Source organism: Rana temporaria, chromosome 4 (assembly GCF_905171775.1).
Source record: "Rana temporaria chromosome 4, aRanTem1.1, whole genome shotgun sequence".
Taxonomy (NCBI): domain Eukaryota; kingdom Metazoa; phylum Chordata; class Amphibia; order Anura; family Ranidae; genus Rana; species Rana temporaria.
This window is the reverse complement of record NC_053492.1, coordinates 220,233,443-220,259,958: the sequence shown is the minus strand read 5'-3', so window position 1 is coordinate 220,259,958 and position 26,516 is coordinate 220,233,443. Positions and strand designations below refer to the sequence as shown.

The following is a 26,516-nucleotide window of genomic DNA, read 5'->3' as shown; positions in this document are numbered from 1 at the left end:
AGCAATCCACAATTACAGGTTCCAGAGTTTAGTAACGTCACAAAGTCTATTGTAAATGTTATTTAGCAAGTAAGCTCTTTGCTGCCTTTTGTCCTCTTTGCTAGATAGTGGCTGTAAACATAGTACAGTATCATCTGACCATTTCAACATCATTCTAGTACGCTGTACTCAAGCGTTGAACATATCTGTGTTTTTTGTTTGTTTTGTTTTTTCAACATTAAACAAGCGACGCTATGCTTGTTTACTCTTTCCAGATGCATGGTATTGTAGATTTAGCTATAAATATAGTTTAGATTGTATTTTTCTTTTTGGGGCATATGAATCCTGTTCCACATGGTGACCTGAACTGTCATAAGAGTGGAATGGACAATAAAGCTAACACTGCAAAGGTAAGTCACAGTTCACATTTTAAAACACAAATTTATGTATTTTGTGCAAAATGTATTTAAAGGCCTAAAAGGTTATAATATGATTGGAATTTTTCTGCAAGAAGATCTTTACAACCTCTTTGTAAAAGATGCCACTTTAAAGATATGAGATGGACTGTTTCCTTTACTGATAATAAATTAAACTTTATGTTCCTAATTCTAAATCAATAGTCAATTCTGCAACAAAATACCATTGTTACACTGTTTTAGTGTGCCAATTATAGCTACCTCTTTTTAGATAAAAGTAAACATAAAGATAAAAATAAAAAATATGGGAGGAGCCTAAATAATCAAACATAAGCTCAATTCAATGTTGTAAGGGCTGGAGCAGGTATTTAAAGTAAACCTGTTACGAGAAAAATACAACAGTTACTTATGTTAATCTCTTCTGAAGGTGCTGACTGGCTTTTATGATGAGGCACTCACTTTAGGGCTCTCTTTACACCTTTGCTGTATGTTACTGCACACATGTTAATTTGCATTATATTAACACAGTCCACTCATTGCATCCCAGTGAATCAAAAATCAGACCCAACAGTGCACAAAAGTGCCATGCATTGTGTTGTGCTGAAGTCCATTGCCTTAGGCCCCTTTCACATGGGCTTTTCGATCAAGCTCGCCTCTACGTTTTTCAGGCAATTCTAATTGGATGCCTTATGTAAGCCTACAAGTAGATTACCTTTAAATACGTCAAGGTCTGAAATCAAATTTGAAATGGTCTGCACAATTTTCCATTTTTCTGGACCCAAATGTGATGAATTATAGGTAGTCAGATGTAAACAAACAAGTCATTTTGCATCCAGCTTCCCTTAATACTAAGGGCTGCGAGGGCAGGGACAGTGATAATAATGGGGGACTTTACAACCCGGAAAATTGACTAGAGTAATGGCACTGCAGGAACAGTTAAAGGGTAAGTATTTATAAACCTGGTAATCTAAAACCATACAGAACTTATTACTAATACAGTATTCATATAAAAGAACATCTGGGTAGCAGTGACTATAACATGATTTCATTTAATCTTAGTTGTAAGCAAAAAGCTCATACTAGAAATATAATACACTTAACGTGCGGGTCATTCATTTCATCAGTTCAGTCATATAAAAACGGATGAATTATTATTCCGTTTTTCATCAGCTGCTCATCCGTTTCTCATCAGTTTTTTTACATCCACTACCAATGCAAATATGGATGAAAAATAGACCATTTGTCAGTTTGCATCAGTTTTTCATCAAACCCGCATTTTTTTTTTTGACGGATGCAGATGTAAACTGATGTAAATTGATATGGTGAACAAATATTTAGACAGAAAAGGGTAGATAGAGCACCTGGACCAGATGGCATCCACTCACAGATCCTAAAAGAATTGAGCTTTGTTATTTCAAAGCCATTGTTTCAAATTTTAGGGACTCTTTAATGACTGGCAAAGTACCACTGGATTGGTGTAAGGACAATGTGGTGCCTATATTTAAAAAGAGATCAAATTATTTACCAAGTAACTATAGACCTGTTAGTTTAACTTCTATAGTAGGGTAGATACTGGAGAGTTTAATAAAAGACCACATAGTGGTCTTGCTGGAAAAAGGTATTTTAACCACTTTACTACAGGACACTTATACACCCTTCCTGCCCAGACCAAGTTTCAGCTTTTAGTGCTCTCACTATTTGAATGACAATTACTCAGTCATGCTACACTGTACCCAAACAACATTTTTATAATTTTTTTCTCAGAAATAGGGCTTTCTTTTGGTGATATTTAGTCACCGCTGGGTTTTTTATTTTTTGCAATATAAGTGAAAAAAGAGCCAACATTTATACTGCTACAGTACATATCGTTGGTAAAAATAACCCAAATGAGTGGATATTATTTAGTCTATGTGAAAGTTATAGAGTCTACAAGCTATGGTGCAAATCATTTAACATTGATCACACCTGATGTGTACTGATGGCCTATCTCATTTCTTGAGGCCCTGAAATGTCAGGAAAGTACAAATACCCCCCAAATGACCCCTTTTTGGAAAGTAGATGTAGTATATTTTGTGTGTATGTATGTATATATATATATAGATATATATATATATATATCTATATATAAAGATATATATATATATATACATGTGTGTGTATGTATTTTATATATTGTGTTATTTGTATCACATACAAACATTCCTGGACAAATCCATTTTACACATCAAAATGATGTTAACCACTTAAAAACCAGGCCAATTCGGACACTTCGCTCCTACATGTAAAAATATTTTTTGCTAGAAAATTACATAGAACCCCGAAAAACTTTATATATATTTTTTTTTAGCAGAGACTCTAGAGAATACAATGACGGTCATTACAACTTTTTATCTTGCACGGTATTTGCGCATTCAAATTTTTTAAACGTGTTTTCTTTTGGAAAATAAACAGTTTCATGCTTTAAAAAAAACAGTAAAGTTAGCCCAATTTTTTTGCATAATATGAAAGATTAAGTTACGCCGAGTAAATAGATACCTAACATGTCACGCTTTAAAATTGCACATGCTCATGGAATGGCGTCAAACTTCGGTACTTAAAAATTTATTTTTTTTACTGGTTACATGTTTTTAGTTACAAAGGAGGTCTAGGGCTAGAATTATTGCTCTCGCTCTAACGTTCGCGGCAACACCTCACGTGTGGTTTGAACACCGTTTTCATATGTCGGCAGGACTTATGTATGTGTTTGCTTCTGCATGCAAGTACACAGGGACAGGGGCAGTTTAAAAATAAAAATAAAATGATTGTTAATTTTACTTTTTTTTTTGATCACTTTTATTCCTATTACAAGGAATGTAAACATCCCTTGTAATAGGAATATGGCATTACAGGACTTCAATAAGACCCCGCATCTCACCTCAAGGCTGGGAAGCCTAAAATAAAAAAATGATCACCGCTTCACAGCCAAAACGGCACTGTTTTTTTGAATGCAGAGGCCGGGCGTGACATCATAACATCGCGCCTGGCCTCCGACGATCATAGAGACTCCGGCGACCATCTGGTCTGCCGGAAATCTCTATGATCAACATCCGGGGCTGGTGGATCCTGTCACCGACTCACCAATCGCAGCGGTGAGTCTGTAGAAGCACCGGAAGGTGGTGGGAGGGGGGGACGTCCCCTTCCGCTGCCCGTAAGAACAATCAAGCGGTGAAACAGCCGCTATGATCACTCTTATGGTGTAGGGAATCGCCAGCTGAAACTGGCAATATCTGAATGATACCTGTAGTTGCAGGCATCATTCAGATATACCATCACAAAGCCCAGCATGTTATACAACGTTAAGTGGTTAATGTTGGGCAGGGCCACATTGGTATCTGTTTCAAAGGGGACAGATAGTGACTCTGTGCTGTATATACAAGATAGCAAATTAGGGCAGTTTATGACTGCAGCTGTTTACAGCTAAGGGTCATTATCTGTCACTCTGAAAGACAGAAGCAGATCAAAGGCCTAATAGAAACAGCCAATAGAATTGCTCAGCCCTTATCACCCATGGAGGGGGGAAAAAAGGTGTATAAGGAGGAAGCCCATTTTGGCTAAATGGGTGACAGAAAGAACTGGGTTCTCTGAAGGTGTATGAATGCTGCAAAAATAGCCTGTCACCTATTTTATATACTGTATACTCTGTTGGATTTTGTCATCTGTTGCAAGTATCTTATGGACGTTGTTCTGTCTGATGTTTCAGTAAAGTGCATCCCTCTGGAAGAATCATGTTGCTGCTGGAAATTACTCACATCATACTAATAACAACTAATTAATTATCTACCCACACAAATACAGTCCAACATATTTATTAAGAGGCATTGTGAGTTTTTTGTGAGTATAGCGAAACCACACGTGTGAGACTTTTACACAGCCTGGCCACATACAGAGGCCCAACATCCAAGCAGTACCTCCAGGCGTTCTAGGAGCATAAATTACACATTCGATGATGACCTATCACACTTTTTTTTTTATATATTCTCTCTTTATTTTATACATTTTTCAGGTTTACAGCATATAAACTCGGTGTCTCCACCTTACATTTTACGTGACTTTTTAAACTCTATCCACTTCCCCCATACGTTGTTGTATATTTCTATAGAGTCTTCCCTTCTGTGTATTGTTTTCTCTATTGATCTCACCCAATCTATTTTAGCTGCCCATTCCTTCATTGGGGTGCTTCAGGGGTTTTCCACAGTCTTGGAATCAGACTCTTAGCTGCGTTCAGGAGATAAGACACCAAGGTATTTTTATATTGAGCTACCTTTTTATCTGTATCATGGAACAAGCATTTCCACGGATCTTTTTGAATCTGTTCCCCTGTTATCTGATAGATGCTATCTATTACTCTCTCCCACTAAGACCTGATCTTCCCACACTCCCACCATAGATGTGCAAGGGTCCCTAGAGCCCCACAACCCCTCCAGCACGTTGATGGGATGCCTGTGCTCACCTTATTTGATTTCTGCGGAATAACGCACCACCTTGCTATTAGTTTGTAACACATCTCTACTGTCTTAATGTCACTGGAAGTAAAGCAGGCTGTCTTCAAAATCTTACTTCTGTGTTTTTCTCCCTGAAGGGCTCCTATTTCTTCCTCCCATTTTCTCAGATAGGGGGGATATTTGGGTCCTATTTCTTCCATCAATATTTTATACATTTTAGATACACTCTGCCTCAGGCACCGCAGGGAGGAGAGAAGTCTCTCCATTGAGTTCATTTCCCCCTTTCCCCGCAGTGGTTGGGGGAGTGTTTGTGTAAAGTGCTGTATTTGTGCATGTCTCCACCTATGGTCTGCTCCCCCATTTTTGTGTTAATTCTGAGAAGGTGCATAGCCCATTTCCCATCATCACGTCTTGTAGTAATATTTCCTCTTTTTTTGACCATCTAATAAAATATAAGTGCTCATCTTGCCCAGGTTTAAAATAACTTGTGTCTAATAAAGAAATTAAAGGTGAGTTCTTTTGCCAGTGATACAATCTACTCAATTCATCCCATGTCCTAAAATTGTGTTTAGTTAATGGATTTGTATTGTCGTGGGAAATTACTCACATCATACTAATAACAACTAATTAATTATCTACCCACACAACTATATCACTACAGTAGACAGTCCAAGATATTTATTAAGAGGCATTGTGAGTTTTTTGTGAGCATAGCAATACCACACGTGTGAGACTTTTACACAGCCTGGCCACATACAGAGGCCCAACATCCAAGCAGTACCTCCAGGCGTACTAGGAGGAGCATAAATTACACATTCTATGATGACCTATTACACTTTTGAAGGCCGTGGAGCACCAGGACAATAGAAACACCCACAAAATAACCCCATTTTGGAAAGCTAACACCCCAACGTATAATCTATGAGGCATAATGTGTCTTTTCAATGTGGAAAAAAATGAATTTCCAATACATAGCATGTACATAGCAAAAATGACATTCCAAGTAGTAGTAGTAGTAGTAGTATTTATTGTATTTATTTATTCTATTCTATTATTTTATATTTTTATTAATGCTTTTATTTTCTATTCTATTATAATTTATTATTTTCCATTCTATTTCAATCTGAATGTGTTCTATTTGTAATTCGAATTTGAGAAGAGCATTATATTCTTTTGTATTCTACTCCTTTATTTTACCTACTTTATTGTATTCGGAAATTCTAATTCAAATCGAATTTGAAAACAATTTGAATCAAATTCGAAAATGGTTCGAATTTGATTTGAATTTCATATCAAAATTTTGTTTCGTTATTTTGGATTTGTTTAAATCAGTTACTATTGAAATTTGGAAATTCGGATAAATCCAAATTTCTGAATAACAAATAATTCCTCAGAATAAAGATTCAGAATGAAACAAACTGCACATGTCTAAACCTCACCTCCTGATCAATATTCTGAAGCTCAGAGTGATTCAGCTATCATTCCAATACTTGATTGCGTGATTATCTGCCCAGGATTCAGTCATAGAGTGCCATAGAAATGACTTACATCAACTTTCAAGTAGGAACGGGGATTTTTGCAGCTCAGAGAGAAGTGGATATTTTTGTCATTTGGAGAGAAGTTCATATTCCAGCCCTATTCACCGCACACATCCCAGGTGTGAAAAATTGACATGCGGACTTCCTCAGTCAACGTCTGGAATCCAGAGAGTGGTCTCTTCACTCTAAGATGTGTTATAGATGGGGGACACCAGACATTGACCTTCTGGCTTTCAAGATCAACAACAAACTGAGCAGTATAAAACAGCAAAACAATCATGCCAAAGATAAATAATAAATGCAGCAGCAGTCACTATTAGAAAACCTAAGGCATAAATTATACACAATAATGACTGCTCCTTCTACAATAATAGAATTGTATACCTAAAACCATGTGACCATAACTGAAAATATATCATCAATTTTTTTAATTTTCAACATCAGACAAATAAAAGTCCTCTTGTGATATAAAAAAAAAAACACATCAAAATGTTCATCCATGTGATAATAATAAATACAATTTGCATAAAAAAATCATAAACATAGTTTTCCTATTGGAAATTCATAAAAAAAATCTTGTGCTGATGTAAAGTGCAAACAAGTGTGTACTATATTGAAAGTTACATAGTTAGTCAGGTTGAAAAAAGTCCATCCAGTTCAACCACAAAAAAATAAACAAACAAAATAAAAAACACAGTACAATCCCATACACCCAACTCCATACCCACAGTTGATCCAGAGGAAGGCAAAAAAACCCAGCAGAGCATGATCCAATTTGCTACAGCAGGGGAAAAAATTCCTTCCTGATCCCCCGAGAGGCAATCGGATTTACCCTGGATCAACCGTACCTACAAATCTTAGTACTCAGTTATATTATGTACATTTAGGAAAGTATCCAGGCCTTTCTTAACCACTTAAGCCCCGGACCATATTGCTGCCTAAAGACCCATGGGGTTTTTACAGTTCTGGACTGTGTCGCTTTAACAGACAATTGCGCGGTCGTGCGACGTGGCTCCCAAACAAAATTGGCGTCCTTTTTTCCCCACAAATAGAGCTTTCTTTTGGTGGTATTTGATCACCTCTGCGGTTTTTATTTTCTGCGCTATAAACAAAAATAGAGCGACAATTTTGAAAAAAATGCAATATTTTTTACTTTTTGCTGTAATAAATATCCCCCAAAAACATATATACATTTTTTTCCCTCAGTTTAGGCCGATACATATTCTTCTACCTATTTTTGGTAAAAAAAATCGCAATAATCGTTTATCGGTTGGTTTGCGCAAAATTTATAGCGTTTACAAAATAGGGGATATTTTTATTGCATGTGACTGCGACATTATGGCGGACACTTCGGACAATTTTGACCCATTTTTGGGACCATTGTCATTTTCACAGCAAAAAATGCATTTAAATTGCATTCTTTATTGTGAAAATGACAGTTGCAGTTTGGGAGTTAAACACAGGGGGCGCTGTAACATTTAGGGATCACCTAGTGTGTGTTTACTAGTGTAGGGGGGTGTGGCTGTAGGAATGACATCATCGATCGGGTCTTCCCTATAAAGGGAATCACCCGATCGATGTGCCGCCACAGTGAAGCACGGGGAAGCCGTGTTTACACACGGCTCTCCCCGTTTTTTAGCTCCGGGGAGCGATCGCGACAGAGCGGCTATAAACAAATAGCCGCGCCGTCGTCCCGGATCGCTCCCCGAGCGGACCCGACCTCCGCATGTACTGGGGGGGTCCCGATCGGACCCCCCACCCACGTCTAGCAGAGGACGTACAGGTACGTACATGTGCCTGTCTGTGCCATTCTGCTGACGTAAATGTACATGAGGAGGTCGGGAAGTGGTTAAAGCAATCTACTGAGCTGGCCAGAACCACGTCTGGAGGGAGCCTGTTCCACATTTTCACAGCTCTTACTGTGAAAAAACCTTTCCGTATTTGTAGGTGAAATCTCTTTTCCTCTAGACGTAAAGAGTGCCCCCTTGTCCTCAGTGTTGACCATAAAGTGAATAACTCAACACTAAGTTCACTGTATGGACCTCTTATATATTTGTACATGTTGATCATATCTCCCCTAATTCTCCTCTTCTCAAGAGTGAATAGATTTAGTTCTTCTAATCTTTCCTCATAGCTGAGCTCCTCCACGCCTCTTAACAGTTTGGTTGCCCTTCTCGGCACTTTCTCCAGTTCTCCGATATCCTTTTTGAGAACTGGTGCCCAAAACTGAACTGCATATTCCAGATGTGGTCTTACTAATGATTTGTACAGGGGCAAAATTATATCTCTGTCTCTGGAGTCCATACCTCTCTTAATATACATATATACATATAGAAAGGACTTTGCTTGCTTTGGAAACCGCAGCTTGGCATTGCATGCCATTATTAATCTTATGATCAACTAAAACCCCCAGATCCTTCTCCACTACAGATCCCCGGAGTTGTACTCCCCCTAGCATGTATGATGCATGCATATTCTTAGGCCCAGATTCACAAAGGAGATACGACGGAGTATCTCAGATACTCCGTCGTATCTCTCAGAGTATCTATGCGACTGATTCATAGAATCAGTTACGCATAGATATCCCTAAGATCCGACAGGTGTAATTGTTTTACACTGTCGGATCTTAGGATGCAATACCGCAGCCGCCGCTGGGCGAAGTTCGCGTCGTAAACCAGCGTCGGGTATGCAAATTTCGCTAGTCTAGTTTCCCGTCGCAAAGTTAGTCGTCGTTTTGGGTGCCTTAACTTTACACAGCACACATATGTGCTGTATAAAGTGTGGCCGTCGTTCCCGCGTCGAAATTTAAAAATTCACGTCGTTTGCGTAAGCCGTCCGGGAATACGGAATTACGCTACGCGCGTCGCCGTTCGAAAAAATGACGTCACTTCGCGCAAAGCACGGCGGGTAATTCAAAAGGGAGCATGCGCAGTAGGTCCGGTGCGGGAGCGTGCCTAATTTAAATGGCACACGCCCATTTGAATTACGCGGGCTTACGCCGGAGTAGGTTTTCATTGCAAGTGCTCTGTGAATCAGGCACTTGCGATGAAAACTTGCGGCGGTGTAACGTATCTCCGATACGTTACGCCCCCGCACTTCTACCTGAATCTGGCCCTTAGTCCCTAAGTGCATAACTTTACATTTATCAACATTAAACCTCATCTGCCACTTAGTCGCCCAATTAGACAGAGCATCGAGGTCGGCTTGTAAATTGGAGACATCCTGCAAGGACGTTATTCCACTGCATAGCTTGGTGTCATCTGCAAAGACAGAAATTTTACTTTTGATCTCAGACCCAATATCATTTATAAATATATTGAAAAGTAAGGGTCATCCATAACAAACTGAATATGCTGATCGAATACGATTCCATTGGACCGATATTGGATGGGTGTATGCTACCAATAGTTTTGTTATTTCACAGCGTTTTTTTGGGGTGAGTAACCAGTTTTCCTGAATAGTGGAGGACACTGGGTGCTGAACTTCATGGCACATATGAACTTTATTGAGCACATCACATGGTTTTAGGTACACCATTCCATTATTGTAGAAGCACTGTCAACTGAACTGTGTGTACAACAAACTGAGCAGGTTTGTCTCAAGGTCTAGGTATCCTGTAGCCATTGGCGTCCGCAATAACAATCTCCAGCTTTGCTGTCAGTTTCCGCAATAAAAATCGCCAGCATTGGTGTCAGTAGGAACAACAATAACCCCCCACATCGGTGCAGATTTCTAGAATAAAAACTTCAGCATCTGTACCAATGTACATAATAATGACCCTCAGCACTGGTGTCAGTTTCCGCACTAAAAACTCACAGCATTTGGTGTCATTTTCTGCAATAATTGCCCCCAGCATAGATGGGAGGATATCAGGTTAGACACTTCCTAATGGCTCAGTCCCTAGGATAAGTAATGGATAATGGCCAACAGGCCCTCTTACCAGACCTGGTGAAACCGCAACAGTGATCCCTCTGGCTGGACGTTCACTCACTCTGGGGTTACTCTAGTCAGTAGTGCAGCATGCCTGTACCCTGCCAGTGGCTCGGTCTTTCTCCCTCTCTGGTCGTGCGGGTACAGTGGGGCTCCCTCTCTGGTAGTGTGGGTACAGCTGGGCTCTCTCTGGTGGTGCGGGTACAGTGTGACTCCCTCTCTGATTAGTGTGGGTACATCGTGGCTCTCTGGTTGGTGCGGGTACAGCGTGGCTCTCTGGTTGGTGTTGGTACAGTGTGGCTCTCTGGTTGGTGCGGGTACAGCATGGCTCTCTGGTTGTGCAGCCATGCCGTGGCTCTCTCTCTGGCTTCCCCCAGCATGAGCACAGCATTCTCTTTTTTCCTCTTGTAACCCCCCCCCAGCAGAGTGCTTGCATGCTGGGGGCTTTAGCATGGTGTCTGTGGACACGCTGCAGCCGCCATTCTTAAGGGACTACATTTCCCATGATGCCCCCAGTCCCTAGAATCTTCTGATTGGCCCTCTGCTGTGGCCAATCATGGCAAAGAAGGCAGGAAGCAAGGCGGCGGCACGGCAAATCCAATTAGAGCCGCTCTTTCTCTCTTCTAGCTTCAGCTGACAGAGAGGGGGGAGATATACAGTACAGCCAGCCCGCGGCTCTGCTCTCCCTGTCACAGTCAGAGGCGGCTCTTTAATTAGACAAATTAGGCGGTGGCGTGGTAAACGCATTAATTATCCAGAGCACTTCGGGTGAAGTTGATTAGATGGTGAAGGCTGTTTTTATCACCTGGAAATTAGACTGCATGACAACCTATAGAAGAATTTCTCCATATGAACTTTTCTCCATATGAACTTTTTTATATATGAATTTTTTTATATATGAATTATTCATCCATGTGAAAATGCATCACGTTTAGATTGTTGGACTTTTCATTTATATTTTTATTTTTCAACCATTGTCTATGGTGGGAATCACGTATATAGCATGTAATATATCATTTGAAGTGTGGGTCAGTTTCACCCTTAAAGCGGTGGTTCCGCGGGATATGGTTTTTTTTTCCTGTAATGTGCAGCACTTACCTTTCCTCCTGCACTAACAGGGTGTCCCACACTTTCAGCCGTCCGATGCGCTGTTTTTCGTAAAATTATATCTTTGATTTTCATCAGATGGAAGTTTCCATCTTGCCTGTGGGCATAGTGAAGCCGACAGGGTCTTCTTCCGGGATCGGGCGAATACTGGCCTCCCAGCATTCACCGCTCGATCCCGCGCATGTGCAGTGTTGATGGCGAGCGTCGCCGTCAACACTACATGGTTGCTATAACAACGGCTGGCGTAAGAAGTTCACGCCCCGTTGTTCAGACTATTACCTTACGACCCACCGACGTCACATGACCCGCTTGCCGAGTCACATGACACGCTTGAGGACTCAGGTGACCGACGAGATGTCGCGCGAATACAGCAGAGCGCGTCGACAGAGGAGTTCCCAATTCGGAGTGACAGGACGGGGGAGAATGGACTAACACGCCCATTCCCCGCGGGAGATAGTGATTGACAGGTGGGAAGATCGAGCAGCAAACAGGTAAGGAGCGCTCAAAAAAAAAAAAAAAATCGTCTGGGCATTGTTTTTGCAGAGCAGTTGAATTGCTAGTAACTTGTAAAAGACGGTGAACCACCGCTTTAATACTGGAACCACCATCCTAGGTGAATCACATCCATAAGTACACCAATGTGTGCACATTATTGGGTCTTTCTTGGACTTCAGCGTCCTCATCCACATTGAAATCACAAATTAGGCGGTCGCCTAAGGCCTCGCACTCACAGGGGCCTCGCAGCCTCCTAACTTACCCAATGCATTAGTCCAGTTTTGAGGGACAGGGGACCTTAATGCTGCTGTGCTCAGGCAGCGTTAAGAGCCCAGCGTCTCTAACGACCAGTGGATATCGTGACACCACCCCTTGTGACGTCAATGACACAGCATGGCCTCAGTCAATGATGTCACAAGGGAGCGGGTTCACCAGGTGACATCACCGGGTGGCCCCCTCCCCTTAGTTATTAAAGAGCAGGATCTGGAGGCCGCCTTGTTGAAGGGGGCTTCCAGATTCCAGTAAGCCCCCTGCCCACAGACCCCCAAAACCACCTGCCAGGGTTGTGGGGAAGAGGCTCTTGTCCTTGAATTCTTTTTTTCCATCATGGGCGTGAGTGGGGCCCCCATGTCAAGTTTTGCCTAAGGCCTCACAAAGCCTAGAGTCGCCTCTGGTCACAGTGCCACTGCTCCATTTACCAGAGAACTCAGCAGCGGCGCTGTGACAGGGAGAGGAGAGCCGCGGGCTGGCTGTACTGGATATCTCCCCCGATTGCCCCCCTCCCCCTCTCTGTCAGCTGGAGCTAGAAGAGAGAGAGAGCGGCTCTAATTGGATTCGACATGCCGCTGCCTTGCTTCCTGCCCGCTGTTTTTCTCCCTAAGGATCATGGCACTGGTTTCTAGGGGGGGGGAAGCACCCTCCCTTGCCCTATGTAGTGGACACCCATGCCTGTAGCCTTCCTGGTGATTCTCATTGCACCACTCTGGCCCAAGTGGATATAGTACTGGTACCTCATTAGTGTCCTGGCAGACTCTCAGTTGGCCTTTCTATATTGTTCAGATCTTCTGTTCCAAGCACCACTTTACCACTCTGATTGTCAGTCACAGGCTGCTTAAGCCCAGAACTTGATGGATAGAGCCAGGCTTTTAAGGCTACAAAATGTACTTTTTGCAAAGTCCACAATCACATCTGGAAAGCATATTTCTCATGGTGTAGGGTAAGAAAATTTCTTCTCAGAAAGTACTTCATGGAACAAATCTTTTATTTTCTTAAGTCTTGTCTGGATCAGCATTTGGCCTTGAGTATCATTAGGTGTTAAATCTTAGCTATGGCATTTCTGTTTTCCAAAGACGTCTTGTTTCTCATACCATAGTGAAGGCTTTTGTATAGGGTGTCATTCACACTATGTCCCCTGTATGCTCTCTATTTACACCATGGAATCTCAACCTGGTTCTGTTGGTTCTTTAGACAATGCCCTTTGAATCTCTCAGGGATATTCCTCTCTTACTTACAAAGTTACCTTTCTCTTGGCCATAAGCTCTGGTAAGTTTCTGAGCTGGCGCGGCCTTAACCTGTAAATAACTCTTTCTTGTCCCAGAGACAAATTTGTACCGATGCCCAAGGCCCCCTTCTTCAAAGGTATTTTTTTTCTTTTACCTTAACCAGGACATGGTCTCTGGTCCTGCAGCATGAATCCTTAAGGAGATTTTCCTCTATTATCTTATATGGAATGCACTGTTTGAGTCTATAGCTCAGCTTCAGCTCGTTTTTTGCTATTGCTGAAGTTGCCCTCTAGGGGACAGCTTGTTTCTCTTTCCACTGTCACTAGGTGAATTTAACAACTTATCATTCCAGCCTGTAGACCTTAGGACAAGGACTTAAGGACAGGGTTTCACATTTCCAGTACAAATGCACTCTGCCAGATCAGTAAAGGCCTTTTTGGATGCTCAGCATCAGTCATCTGTTTCTCAGGTTTGTAAGGCTGTCATATGATCTTTTGTTCAAAGGTTTGTTAAGTTTTACCAGGTGCATTTTCCGACCTCAGCGGATGTTGGGTTGGTACTTCAGACCGCTCTGTAGGCTCTGTTTAGCCCCTACTGTTAATCTGTTAATTTTTGCATGCCTGTTAACTTTTCATTTGTTGTGTTGCTCACCCCTTAGACTGCTTTCGTACTATTGAATGAACCTGAATATGTCATCCTGTGCCCCTTAATGTGTGAGTAAGAAAATAGGATTATTGGCTTACAATAAATGTCTTTTCTTGGAGTGGATCTTTTGATCTACTCTTACTATTGCTTTGCAACAAAACTGCATAGTTGGAGTAGGAGGGGTTATACTATGCTGTCTTTACAGCTTTTGTTTGCCAGTGTCCAATTTTCTGAAGACAACAGCATAACCCAATGTACCTGAATACTTTACCCAATATACCTTAATGTACTCCAAGAAAGGGATTTGAGGATTGTTTGAAAGTCCTATAATTTCTCAGACCTTAGATATAGTGGCTGCATTAGTTTTCCTTTATTTCAATTTACATACATTTTATAAAAGTAAAATAAAATAATTGTTTATCTTGACAGAATCTCAGAGATCTTGTACCATTCTGTTTACAAAACTGATATCTCAAATAATATTGTCAGTTTTCCAGCTATCTTGTGTGAACTACAGAACACCTTCTACCTATGTAATGAAGATGAGGTGAGAGGGAAGGTGGTTTGTGGTCCAGATCAGGAGAGCCACTTGGGGTAACAACACTACTCCATAAATACAGTACAATCAGAGAGCATTGTAACATTAGTACAGAGAGTGTATTACTGACAATGTCACCAGTAAAAATATAGACAAAAAAACTTTAAAACTTTTAAACTATAGACAGAAAAATAAATCAAATTTTGCTGCCACATCCAAGACTGGTAAGTTGTAATATATTGCATTTTTGCGTTTGCATTTGAGTTTAGAAATGCTTTATTTAATATAATTGACCAAATGACTAGAGCTGTTTACAGTATGTTTACAAGTTTTAAAGGGGTTGTAAACCTAATGTTTTTTCACCTTAATGCATCCTATGTATTAAGGTGAAAAAACATGACAACATGACATGACAAAAACATTACAACAATTTTAAAACTTGCAAACATACTATTACTTACACCGAAGAGCCACCTCTCACAGAAGTCACTGTGCCACCTGTTACTGTTACAGAGCACCAGCAACACTACACTCTGCACCCTGGATCCAGAGGAATTGATTTCCCCCTTCTGAGATTCGCCAGCACTTTAGCACCTTTTGCTACACTTACAATGGATTTTATTTCCATTTGTTTCTAATTCTACACGCATTGTTTTTTATTCTAATTATTATAAATTTTTGAATATTTATTATCATTGCACTTTATATTATTGCACCTGTAGTCACTTGTTTGAAGCACAGCAGCACTTTATATATTTATTTATATAATTTGATATCATTTATTTTCTCTGCATTCATATATCTAGGTTTATATGTTATTTCATGAGGGAGCGCAACACCACTATTTGATTTTTTTGTGATTCTTTCGTGGGTAGTGTTTGACCCTTACAGTGTTTGCGGCACCCTTGAACAACTCTATTTACTCATAATAGCGCAGGAATACCTCCGTTTTACATCCTATGTATTAAGGTGAAAAAACATCTGACTATTAACAGCTTCCCAGCCCCCCGGTTTACTTACCTGAGCCCTTGAAAGTCCCGCGTCAAGAACGCGCTTGATCTTGGCCCGGTCTTCTCAGCTCTTCATTGAATAGATTGATAGCGGCGCAGCCATTGGCTCGCGCTGCTCTCAATCAAGTCCAATGATGTGAGGGCCAGGATAGTGGGGCCGATTTCTGTAGTTGGCAGCTATGGACATTGTCTACAGGACTCGGGAGCTCTCCCAAGGGGGTTACCAGAAGCGGGGAGGAGCCGGGACAGCAGCCGAGGGACCCCAAAAGATGTGGATTGGGGCCACTCTGTGCAAAATGAGCTGCACAGTGGAGGTAAGTATGACATGTTTGTTATTTTAAAAAAAAAAATTGAAGCTTTACAATCCCTTTAATTACATGAACAACATGTGCTGTGCTATTCTGCAGATTTTAATTGCTTTCTTTGTAACATAAGTGAAAGAACGTTTGTCTGCCTAAAGTGTATCCAAACCCATGTTTTTATTGTTGTTTCTATTCCCTCTGGAAAGATTTACCCTATCTGATTGTTCTGGTGACCATTGTCACTGGGAATAGAAAGTGCAAGGAAATCAAAATTCTACAGTTTTTACCCGAACAGTACAGAAAAATCTCCCAATTGGGACACATCTCTGTATTCTGTTGACAACTGTAAGAGGGGACTTTGTCTTACTGTGGTGTATTTTACTCTCACTTCTTTGTCTCCAGAATAGGAAGTAAGTAGAAATCCCCTCAGTAGGGGGCAGAAGTAAAAATTTAACTTATAAAAATGTTGACTTTTTATAAACTTTAAATGACATGTGGTATGCTTGAAAAATATGTACCTTGGTTCTTTTAGGAGGCAAGAAACACTGAAAATGATGAAGTAGATGGAAGTGTGATATCAAGATATAGAAGAAGAAGAGGAGTCAAGGTTACTGGGAGATACATTCCTCCTTTAGAGTGGGAGAAGGTAAATGCATCCCATTCTGTGAGTTCCTTGAATAATTCCTACTTTGAAAAGGTATACGATGATCTGGAAAATTATTTTCAAGCATCTGATATGTCTACTAAACTACTTCTCAAGAATGATAGACAAGGTTCTACACAAACGAATCACAGAGGAGACAACACACGTAAAACAGAACAAGAAAAACAAAGAATGGAACCGGTGGCATCTACACAAGATTTTGGGAACATGCCTCAAGAAAAGATAAATGATAAAAAAACTGATGATAAAAATGCAACAGAAAAATCTGGTGAAGATGTGTTACCTTGTGGTTCTGCAATATCTAAAGAGACATTAGAAGAGCTGAAAATGTTTCTTAAGGAGAGTCCATTAATTCATCATAAAAACAAACATAATCCAAAAATCAATACCACCGTAACTCACATATATCTTCCAAAACGTGTTGAAAACATAACAGAAAAGCCTGGCTTAACTTTTGAAACATTTCGACCACATATGGAAAGAGACATCCAGAAACAACAAGCTGCAAACGTTTTTGAGGTAAAGAAAAAAGATGAGATGCTAATTGATCCAGTGCTGCCAGATCCTGCAGGCTCACAGAAAGATGAGCAAATTATAGAACAGACATTTAATGAAAACCAGATATTAATACCTGATCAATTAAGTTTTGCCACAGGATCCAAATTTGAACCTCCAGCAATTGAGTTTATGGGTATGTATAAGGAAATGTATGTTATATGTGCGTATAAAACTATAGTGGTCATAAAAATCACATTGGTGAAGGCGGTTTTACGTCTGGGCTGTATGCTATGAAATGTAAAAATGGGGTTAAAGAAAGTTTTCAAAATGAACCCGTACTACATTTTTACAAAGAGAAGCTCTGCCTAAGTAAAGAGAACCACAGTATACAGACTATTACCCCTATTAGCCAAAACATTTTCTCATGTGCCCCCTGATAAAACAGTATAGGCTTTTATGGGTAGCAAATGTAATATCAGCCATCTTGTGATGCAGCTCTTTACTTAAAAAAAAAAAGATGGAGTACAAGGTCACTTTAAAGATGTAGGTCAATCTCAGATCAGTGATTGCTCCTTGTGACACATGATCAGCAGCAATATTTATAGAGCAGATGCTTTCATTTAACCAAATAGAATTGGTTCCTCACTGGCTTGGAACACTACCAAATCTCACTCGATACTGAGTGAACATCAAGGGACTGAAATTTTGCTGGTCTGGTTAGCAAAGGCTTGACTCCAAAAATTAAGTCTCTTTTTTTTTTTTGCTGCTGCTAGGCTCACGTTGTGAAAATCACTACAGGAAAAGTTTGGAACTAATAATTGGAGTTTATATCTGGATTGGCTAATGTTGTATGTTTCATGCTCTCCGGATCTCAAAATATTCTGCACTTCTGAACCTATAGTGTGCTTCCTTCCAACTTAGCCAACATTTTACTGGACTGCAGACAGTGCCTGTACACCATAAAAAGAGGAATAATCACTTCCTAACATATTCAAAAGTCTCTGTAGACATTTACAAACATTTCCCATACACTCACTCAGCCATTATCCCTCTGAAGTCCAGTGCCAAGTATCTAGTTATAGCAGGCATTGTTCAAATATTTCACACAAGTTGCAAAAAATAACATGTTTAGAACCCTAGGTAAGCCTTAGGAAGTCTTCTAATAGAAAATAGCGTGACTAGATGCTGTAAAAGCTGCATTGTGATGAATGTTTTGAAACATTTAGGGTCAACCCTACTTGTAAAATGGGCAATAAATTATACATCTCACTTTTTAAGTGAAACATAGTTTGTGAATGTCATTGCTCAGTCCTAAATTTCATTATTTCCCAGTGCTTATTACTTTGACAAAGATCTTCATTGTTCTTATGAATTGCCATTTTCTTCAGTGCTTATTGTGTATTATGTCAATAATTCTACAGTGCCTTGAAAAAGTATTTATAACCCTTGAAATTTTCCACATTTTGTCATGTTAGAACCAAAAATGTATTTTATTGGGATTTTATATGATAGACCAGCAAAAAGTGGCACATAATTGTGAAGTGGAAGGAAAATTATAAATGATTTTCCAAATAAAAAAATAAATAAAGCTGCAAGTCTTTTTGGATATGTCTCTACCAGCTTTGCACATCTAGAGAGTGACATTTTTGCCCATTCTTCTTTGTAAAGTTTCTCAAGCTCTGTCAGATTGGAGAGCGCCTGTGAACAGCATTTTTCAAGTCTTGCCACAGATTCTCAATTGGATTTATGTCTGGACTTTGACTGGGCCATTCTAACACATGAATATGCTTTAATCTAAACCATTCAGTTGTAGCGCTGGCTGTATGTTTATTGTTGTTGTCTTGGTGTAAGGTGAACCTCTTCCCCAGTCTCAAGTCTTTTGCAGACTCTAAAGCCTCATACACACGATCAGTCCATCCGATGAGAACGGTCTGAAGGACAGTTGTCATCGGTTAACCGATGAAGCTGACTGATGGTCCGTCGTGCGTACACATCATCAGTTAAAAAACCGATCGTGTCAGAACGTGGTGACGTAAAACACAACGACATGCTGAAAAAAACGAAGTTCAATGCTTCCAAGCATGCGTCGACTTGATTCTGAGCATGCACAGGTTTTTAAACAATGCTTTTGCATACTAATGATCGGTTTTGACCAATCAGTTAGGCGTCCATCGGTTCAATTTTAAAGCATGTTCTAATTTTTTTGACCGAAGGTTAAATAACCTATGGGGCCTACACACGATCGGTTTGGACTGATGAAAACGGTCCTTCAGACCGTTGTCCTCTGGTGATCCTATCGTGTGTACGAGGCCCAACAGGTTATCTTCTAAGATAGCTCTGTATTTGGCTCCATCCATCTACCCATCAACTGACCAGCTTCCCTGTCCCTGCTGAAGAAAAGAATCCCCACAACATGATGCTGCCACCACCATGTTTCACAGTGGGGATGGTGTGTTCAGGGTGATGTGTAGTGTTAGTTTTCCTCCACATATAGCATTTTGGTTTTAGGCCAAAAAGTTACATTTTGGTCTCATCTGACCAAAGCACCTTCTTCCACATGTTCGATGTATTCCCCACATGGTTTCTCGCAAACTGCAAATGAGACTCTTCATGGCTTTCTTTAACCACTTAAGACCCGGACCAATATGCAGGTAAAGGACCAGGCCCCTTTTTGTGATTTGGCACTGCATCGCTTTAACTGACAATTGCGCGGTCGTGCAACGTGGCTCCCAAACAAAATTGGCGTCCTTTTTTTCCCACAAATAGAGCTTTCTTTTGGTGGTATTTAATCACCTCTGCAGTTTTTATTTTTTGCGCTATAAACAAAAATAAAGCGACAGTTTTGAAAACAATTCAATATTTTTTACTTTTTGCTATAATAAATATCCCTCAAAAATATATATTTTTCCCCAGTTTAGGCCGGTTTGTATTCTTCTACCTATTTTTGGTAAAAAAATCGCAATAAGCGTTTATCGATTGGTTTGCGCAAAATTTATAGCGTTTACAAAATAGGGGATAGTTTTATTGCATTTTTATTAATAATTTTTTTTTTACTACTAATGGCGGCGATCCGCGATTTTTTTCGTGATTGCGACATTATGGCGGACACGTCTGACAATTTTGACACATTTTTGGGACCATTGTCATTTTCACAGCAAAAATTGCTATAAAAATGCATTGTTTACTGTGAAAATGACAATTGCAGTTTGGGAGTTAACCACTAGGGGGCGCTGAAGGGGTCAAGTGTGACCTCATATGTGTTTCTAACAGGTACGTGATTGTGCCCAGCCGTGCCATTCTGCAGACGTATATTGGCGTTAGGCGGTCCTTAAGTGGTTAAACAATGGCTTTCTTCTTGCCACTCCTTCATAAAGGCCAGATTTTTGGAGTGCACGACTAATAGTTGTCCTGTGGATAGATTCTCCCACCTGAGCTGTGGATCTCTGCAGCTCCTCCAGAGTTACCAGAAATTCTCTCCTTGTCTGGCCTGTCAGTTTAGATAGATGGCCATGTCTTGATAGGTTTGCAGTTGTGCCATACTCATTTTTGGATGATGGAGTGAACAGTGCTCTGTGAGACGTTCAAAGCTTGGAATATTCTTTTATAACTTAACCCTGCTTTAAACTTCACAACAACATTATCCCTGACCTGTCTGGCGTGTTCGTTGGCCTTCATGATTCTGTTTGTTCACTAAGATTCTCTAACAAACCTCTGAGGGCTTCACAGAAGAGCTGCATTTATGCTGAGATTAAATTACACACAGGTGGACTCTTTTTACTAATTAGGTGAATTCTGAAGACAATTGGTTGTACTAGATTTTAGCTAGGGGTATCAGAGTAAAGGGTGCTGAATACAAATGCATGCCACACTTTTCAGATTTTTTTTGTGAACATTTTTGAAAACCATTTATCATTTTCCTTCCACTTCACAATTATGTGCCACTTTGTGTTGGTCTATCACATAAAATCCCAATAAAATACATTTACATTTTTGGTTGTAACATGACAAACTGTGGACAATTTCAAGGGTATGATTACCTTTGCAAGGCATTGTAATTACCATTTTTAAATATTGAACCTTCACTATTCGATTTACCAGTTATTTTTTCCAGTATAAGTGCATTTTTTTTTGTATCAGATGATCTACCTGCCAGTAGTAAAGATGCTGATCCGAGTGGCGATGGAATTGAGGATTCTTTAAGATTAATTACCCTTGTTGAACGTATAAAGCAACAGATTGCGAGAGAAGATATACGATTTGTCCGATTTGAAGCTACTGATCTTCACGGTGTGTCAAGGTCAAAAACGATTCCTGCACGTTTTTTCCAGGTAAATTTCATAGGTATTTGGGTGTTTTCAGATCTTCAGCCTATGTGAAAATTATCTCCTTAGGCACCTTTCACATTTAACCTGTCACCGGTGATTTAACACACAATGAGGGTTGAGCAAAGGTGTTAGTGAAACCCCTGTCTTGCCAGCTTGTGATCGGTGTGTATAATATATGTATGTATGTATGTATGTATATACAGTGGGGATCGAAAGTTTGGGCACCCCAGGTAAAAATTTGTATTAATGTGCATAACGAAGCCAAGGAAAGATGGAAAAATCTCCAAAAGGCATCAAATTACAGATTAGACATTCTTATAATATGTCAAAAAAAGTTAGATTTTATTTCCATCATTTACACTTTGGAAATTACAGAAAACAAAAAAATGGCGTCTGCAAAAGTTTGGGCACCCTGCAGAATTTATAGCATGCACTGCCCCCTTTGCAAAGCTGAGACCTGTCAGTGTCATGGATTGTTCTCAATCATCGTCTGGGAAGACCAGGTGATGTCAATCTCAAAAGGTTTTAAATGCCCAGACTCATCTGACCTTGCCCCAACAATCAGCACCATGGGTTCTAAGCAGTTGTCTAGAAAACTGAAACTAAAAATAGTTGACGCTCACAAAGCTGGAGAAGGCTATAAGAAGATAGCAAAGCATTTTTAGATGTCAATATCCTCTGTTCCGAATGTAATTAAGAAATGGCAGTCATCAGGAACAGTGGAAGTTAAAGCAAGATCTGGAAGACCAAGGAAAATATTAGACAGAACAGCTCGCAGGAATGTGAGAAAAGCAATTCAAAACCCACGTTTGACTGCACGATCCCTCCAGAAAGAAGAAAGAAAGAATTGTAATTACATGCCCCTATTGAACAGGGGAAGAAAAATTGGGCCTTAGGCACTGGTTCCACAACACAGCAACCCCTCACAGATACTCTAGTTGGAGCGCACTGATGAGCCCTGCTGCAAAGTTTTGCCACAAAAATTGTAATTACACGCCCCTGTAAAACAGGGGCAGAAAAATTGGGCCTTAGGCACTGGTGCTGGTGCCACAACACTGCAACCCCTCACAGGGGTATTAATACCTGTGGTATTAATATGAGAACAACAGCGAGGACACAGTACACCAAGTGAGAATACTTGCTGATCAGCCACTGCCTGTGGTATTAATATGAGAACAACAGCAATTGTATTCACGTAGCTTTAGGTCCAAAAAAAATTATACAAAACAAACATCACACTAGTGCAACGTTTCGAGGTCACGCAGGACCCCTTCGTCAGGCAAGTTGCCCAAAGGGTGGCACTAAAGAGCTGAAAAACCACGTAGTTTGGTGTATGTTGGCTGAAAATGTTCTGCCGTCTGTATGCACAACAAGTTCACGAACAACGTCCCTCAGACAAAAATGTCAAATTTGGACAAAATTGTCTGATGGAAGTCCGATCGTATGTATGAGGCTTAACACTGGAAGTATACACACAGTAAGGGAAGCACAAGGATGAGCTCCTCCAATAACTATAAAATAACAAACATGTTATACTTACCTGCCCTGTTGCAGTGGATTTGCACAGATCAGCCTGGATCCTCCTGTTCTCGGGTCTCTTGTCTGTCATCCTGGCCCCTCCCTCCTGGTGAGTGCCCCCACAGCAAGCAGCTTGCTATGGGGGATCCCAAGCTAAGTCACAGCTCCCTGTGTCCATTCAGACATGGAGCCCCGCCCCAGCCCCGCCCCCTCCCCTGATTGGCTAGCTGACTTTAATTGACAGCAGCGGCAACCAATAGCGTCACTGCTGTGTCTTAGCCAATCAAGAGGGATAATTTCTGATGGCTGAGACACTCTGAACAGAGAGGGACCTCAGGTAAGTATTAGGGGGGCTGAGGGGGCTGCTGCCCACAGAAGACTTTTTATCTTAATGCATAGAATGCATAAATATAGAAAACCTTCTGCCTTTACAATCCCTTTAATGTGAAAATGTTTTATAAATATAATATATGCAAACAATTCTAGAGTTTGTTTTTGCACACTGAATATAAAATAACAAACAAACAAAAAACTTTACATTCTTCTCAGTCGCCCCACTTGTCAATGCAGTGCACAGCTATTTGCTCTTATGGGGGCACCTGAACAGGCTTTTTCCTGAGCTGCTGCTTTGTGTCCATTCACTCATGCCCCCGCTCCCTCCTTATTGGCTCACTGGCTGTTATTGACAGTAGCGGGAGCCAATGGCTCATATTGCTGTCTCAGCCAATGAGCAGGAAGAGACCCTGGAGAGCCGCTGCTCTCATGCACATCACTGGATCGAGATGAGACACAGGTAAGTATTGGAGGGGGGGGCGGCTGCTGCACACAGAAGGTTTTCCCTTGAGCCTTTACAACCATTTTCATTTCCCTTGGCTATCCTATCAACACTATTACTGTATCACTCTTTAGCACTGCCTATGCCTGATTGTTTCTGATCCTTGCCATTTTTCAGACCCTTTTATAGCGCCTGGCCCAAAATGTCATTATCATTATACAGGTGTAGAGGGTCAGCCTGGGGCACCGTTAAGAAGGGGATAATTGAAGAGGGAAGGTACTTCCCCTTCAGACCTGCTTATTGCCAGCTGGGCTGTGTCGGAGGATCCATTGCTGGATTGTGGCCTGCTGGGGTGGGCTAAACTATATAAAAGACTGTTGCTTTGGTTAGAACTGTGTTCTATGCCCACCAGCCTGTGGGTGCAGAGATTGAACCTTCTACACATGTGCACCCAGGGATGGACTGGCCATAGGGACTACAGGGAGTTTCCCGGTAGGCCGATGGCTCAGTGGGCCGTTTTTTAAAACAGAGATGCTGCTTGGAGGACGTTTTCTAACGCCCTGGCAGCGCCCCAGTGTGAAAGCACTCAGGCTTTCACACTGGGACTGCAGCGGAAGCGTTTTTCGCTTTACAGGCGCTATTTTTAGCCCAAAAACGCATCAGTGTAAAAAGGGGTCCTACACTCACCCCCTCTCTTTTACACTCACTCTCTTTTTCTTACACTCACCCCCCTCTCTCACCCACCCCCTCTCACCACCTTTCCCTCAGCCCTCCCTCTCTCTATCATTCCCCTCTCTCTCACCCTCTCATGATATACAATAATGGATGTAGGGGCCTTTTGATGGGCGTGATTTTTCAGGGGGGTGGGGGCAGCATTTTATTGAATTAAAGTGGGCCGGTCTGGATGAAGTCCAGGGCCAAATTTTTGTCCCAGTCCAGCCCTGTGTGCACCTGTATTGCAAGACAAGCCTGTTGTTTCTTCTATTTTGTTATGACGTTTTGCTGAGTAAAGCTATTTTTGTTTTACTGGACTGTCTGAGCCGGCTGTTCACCCCTCTGATCCCCTACACAGGATTTATATAATGCCAACAGTTTGCACAATACTTTACAATAACAAAGGGAGAAAATACAGCAACAATACAATGTAATAAAAGGGGGTTAGGAGGGTCCTGCTCCTGCAAGCTCCTACAAGCCACATCGTTAAGTCTTTTGATAGCTGGTCTACAGACTAGCTGGTCAACCAATATGTTGTGATTAGTGAAACAAATAGAAAATTTATTTTTTGATGAGCAACCTTCAATTAAATTATAACAAAATTTATATTTCTAATGTTTTGTAGGACAAAGCTTTGAATGGAGTTTGCATGCCAAGAAGTTATCTTGAACTAACTTTGGACCACAAAGGCAATAAAGTAGACCACATTAGTTCTAAACCATTTAATAGTGACATTTTGTTGAAACCAGATTTACAAACATTCCAAGTTCTACCATGGAATGAAAAAACTGCAAGAGTGATCTGTGATTCATTTACATTTTTGGGCAATCCTCTTCTTACTTCACCGCGATATCTAGCTAAACATTTACTTAGTCAGCTACAGGAAAGAGGATTTTTGCTTCATTCTGCTTTCAAATATGAATTTTGTTTATTTGGACTTACTGAAATTATAAATTCAAAGACAATTTCATACCCTGCTGCAACATTACTGTCTGATCACCAGATGTTCATGCAAGAATTCTTAGAGGGGATGTATTACATTGGTGGGAACATTGAAAGCTTTTCACCTTCCATTTTCCCTGGACAAATGGAGGTTTCCTTCATGCCTGAATATGGGTTGGCTGCTGCTGACAATGCCTTCACTTTTAAAACTAGCATTAAAGAAGAAGCTAAAAAACAAGACTACGTAGCAAGTTTTTATACTGACTCAGTTGGTTTTTATAATTCTGGAGTTTTATCACACAGCTTGTGGGATGTTAGTGGATCCAAAAATGTATTTCATACTGGATCTCATGAAGAAGTTCTGACAGACATTGGCGAAAAATGGTTATCGGGTCTTCTGCACCATTCAGCTGCACTCAGCTGCCTAGTTGCTCCAGGAGCAGCAAGCCGCAAACGTTTCCTGAAAGATGGCAAAGACCCTGACGGTAGCATCTGTACCACTTGGGGGTCTAACAACAATAACTTCACCTATAATTTTAAATCCCATGGTTGCAATGGAACTTACATAGAAAACATGTTGTGTTCAGCCACAGCCAACCCTTACTTAGTTTTAGCTGCCACAGTTGCCGCAGGCCTGGATGGAATCAGGAGGGGCCTTGACTTAATGAAAGGTGCTAACAACCATACTAAACTTGCTGAACAGAAAGCACCCTCAATACCGTTGAAACTAGAAGATGCCCTGACTGCTTTGGAAGAGGACACATATATGAGAGCATCCTTGGGTGAATCATTCATTCGCTATTTTATAGCAATGAAACGGTATGAATTAGAGACAGAAGAGGGAGACACGGAGAGAAATAAAATCTTGGAATATTTTATATAAATGAATCAGGTCAAATCTTAATTTATTCATAGAGTTACACATTCAATAAAGTGTAATTTACATTTAGGCAGCAAATCAGGTTTACAAACCTAATTTTGATATTCTTGAAAAACGATTTTTACTATTTTATATCTAGTGAAATGTTTAATTAGCTTTTTTTGGTGCTTTTCTGGCCCGCTGCCATTTTTACTCACACACACGTTTTCATAGAGAGATAAAAGGTTGAATAAATAAATAGAAAGTTATAATTAAAT

The 26,516-nt window shown here is 40.6% G+C and overlaps 1 protein-coding gene across 1 annotated transcript; it reads left to right on the top strand.

The window, feature by feature from the left end:
- Positions 1 to 244: 244 nt before the first annotated feature.
- On the top strand, positions 245 to 26,516 carry LGSN (lengsin, lens protein with glutamine synthetase domain). Its single transcript, XM_040349902.1, has 4 exons — positions 245 to 389; positions 16,476 to 17,298; positions 21,243 to 21,433; positions 25,063 to 26,516. Exons 1-4 carry the CDS (start codon positions 318 to 320, stop codon positions 26,260 to 26,262), a joined length of 2,286 nt encoding a protein of 761 aa, XP_040205836.1. The 5' UTR covers positions 245 to 317; the 3' UTR covers positions 26,263 to 26,516.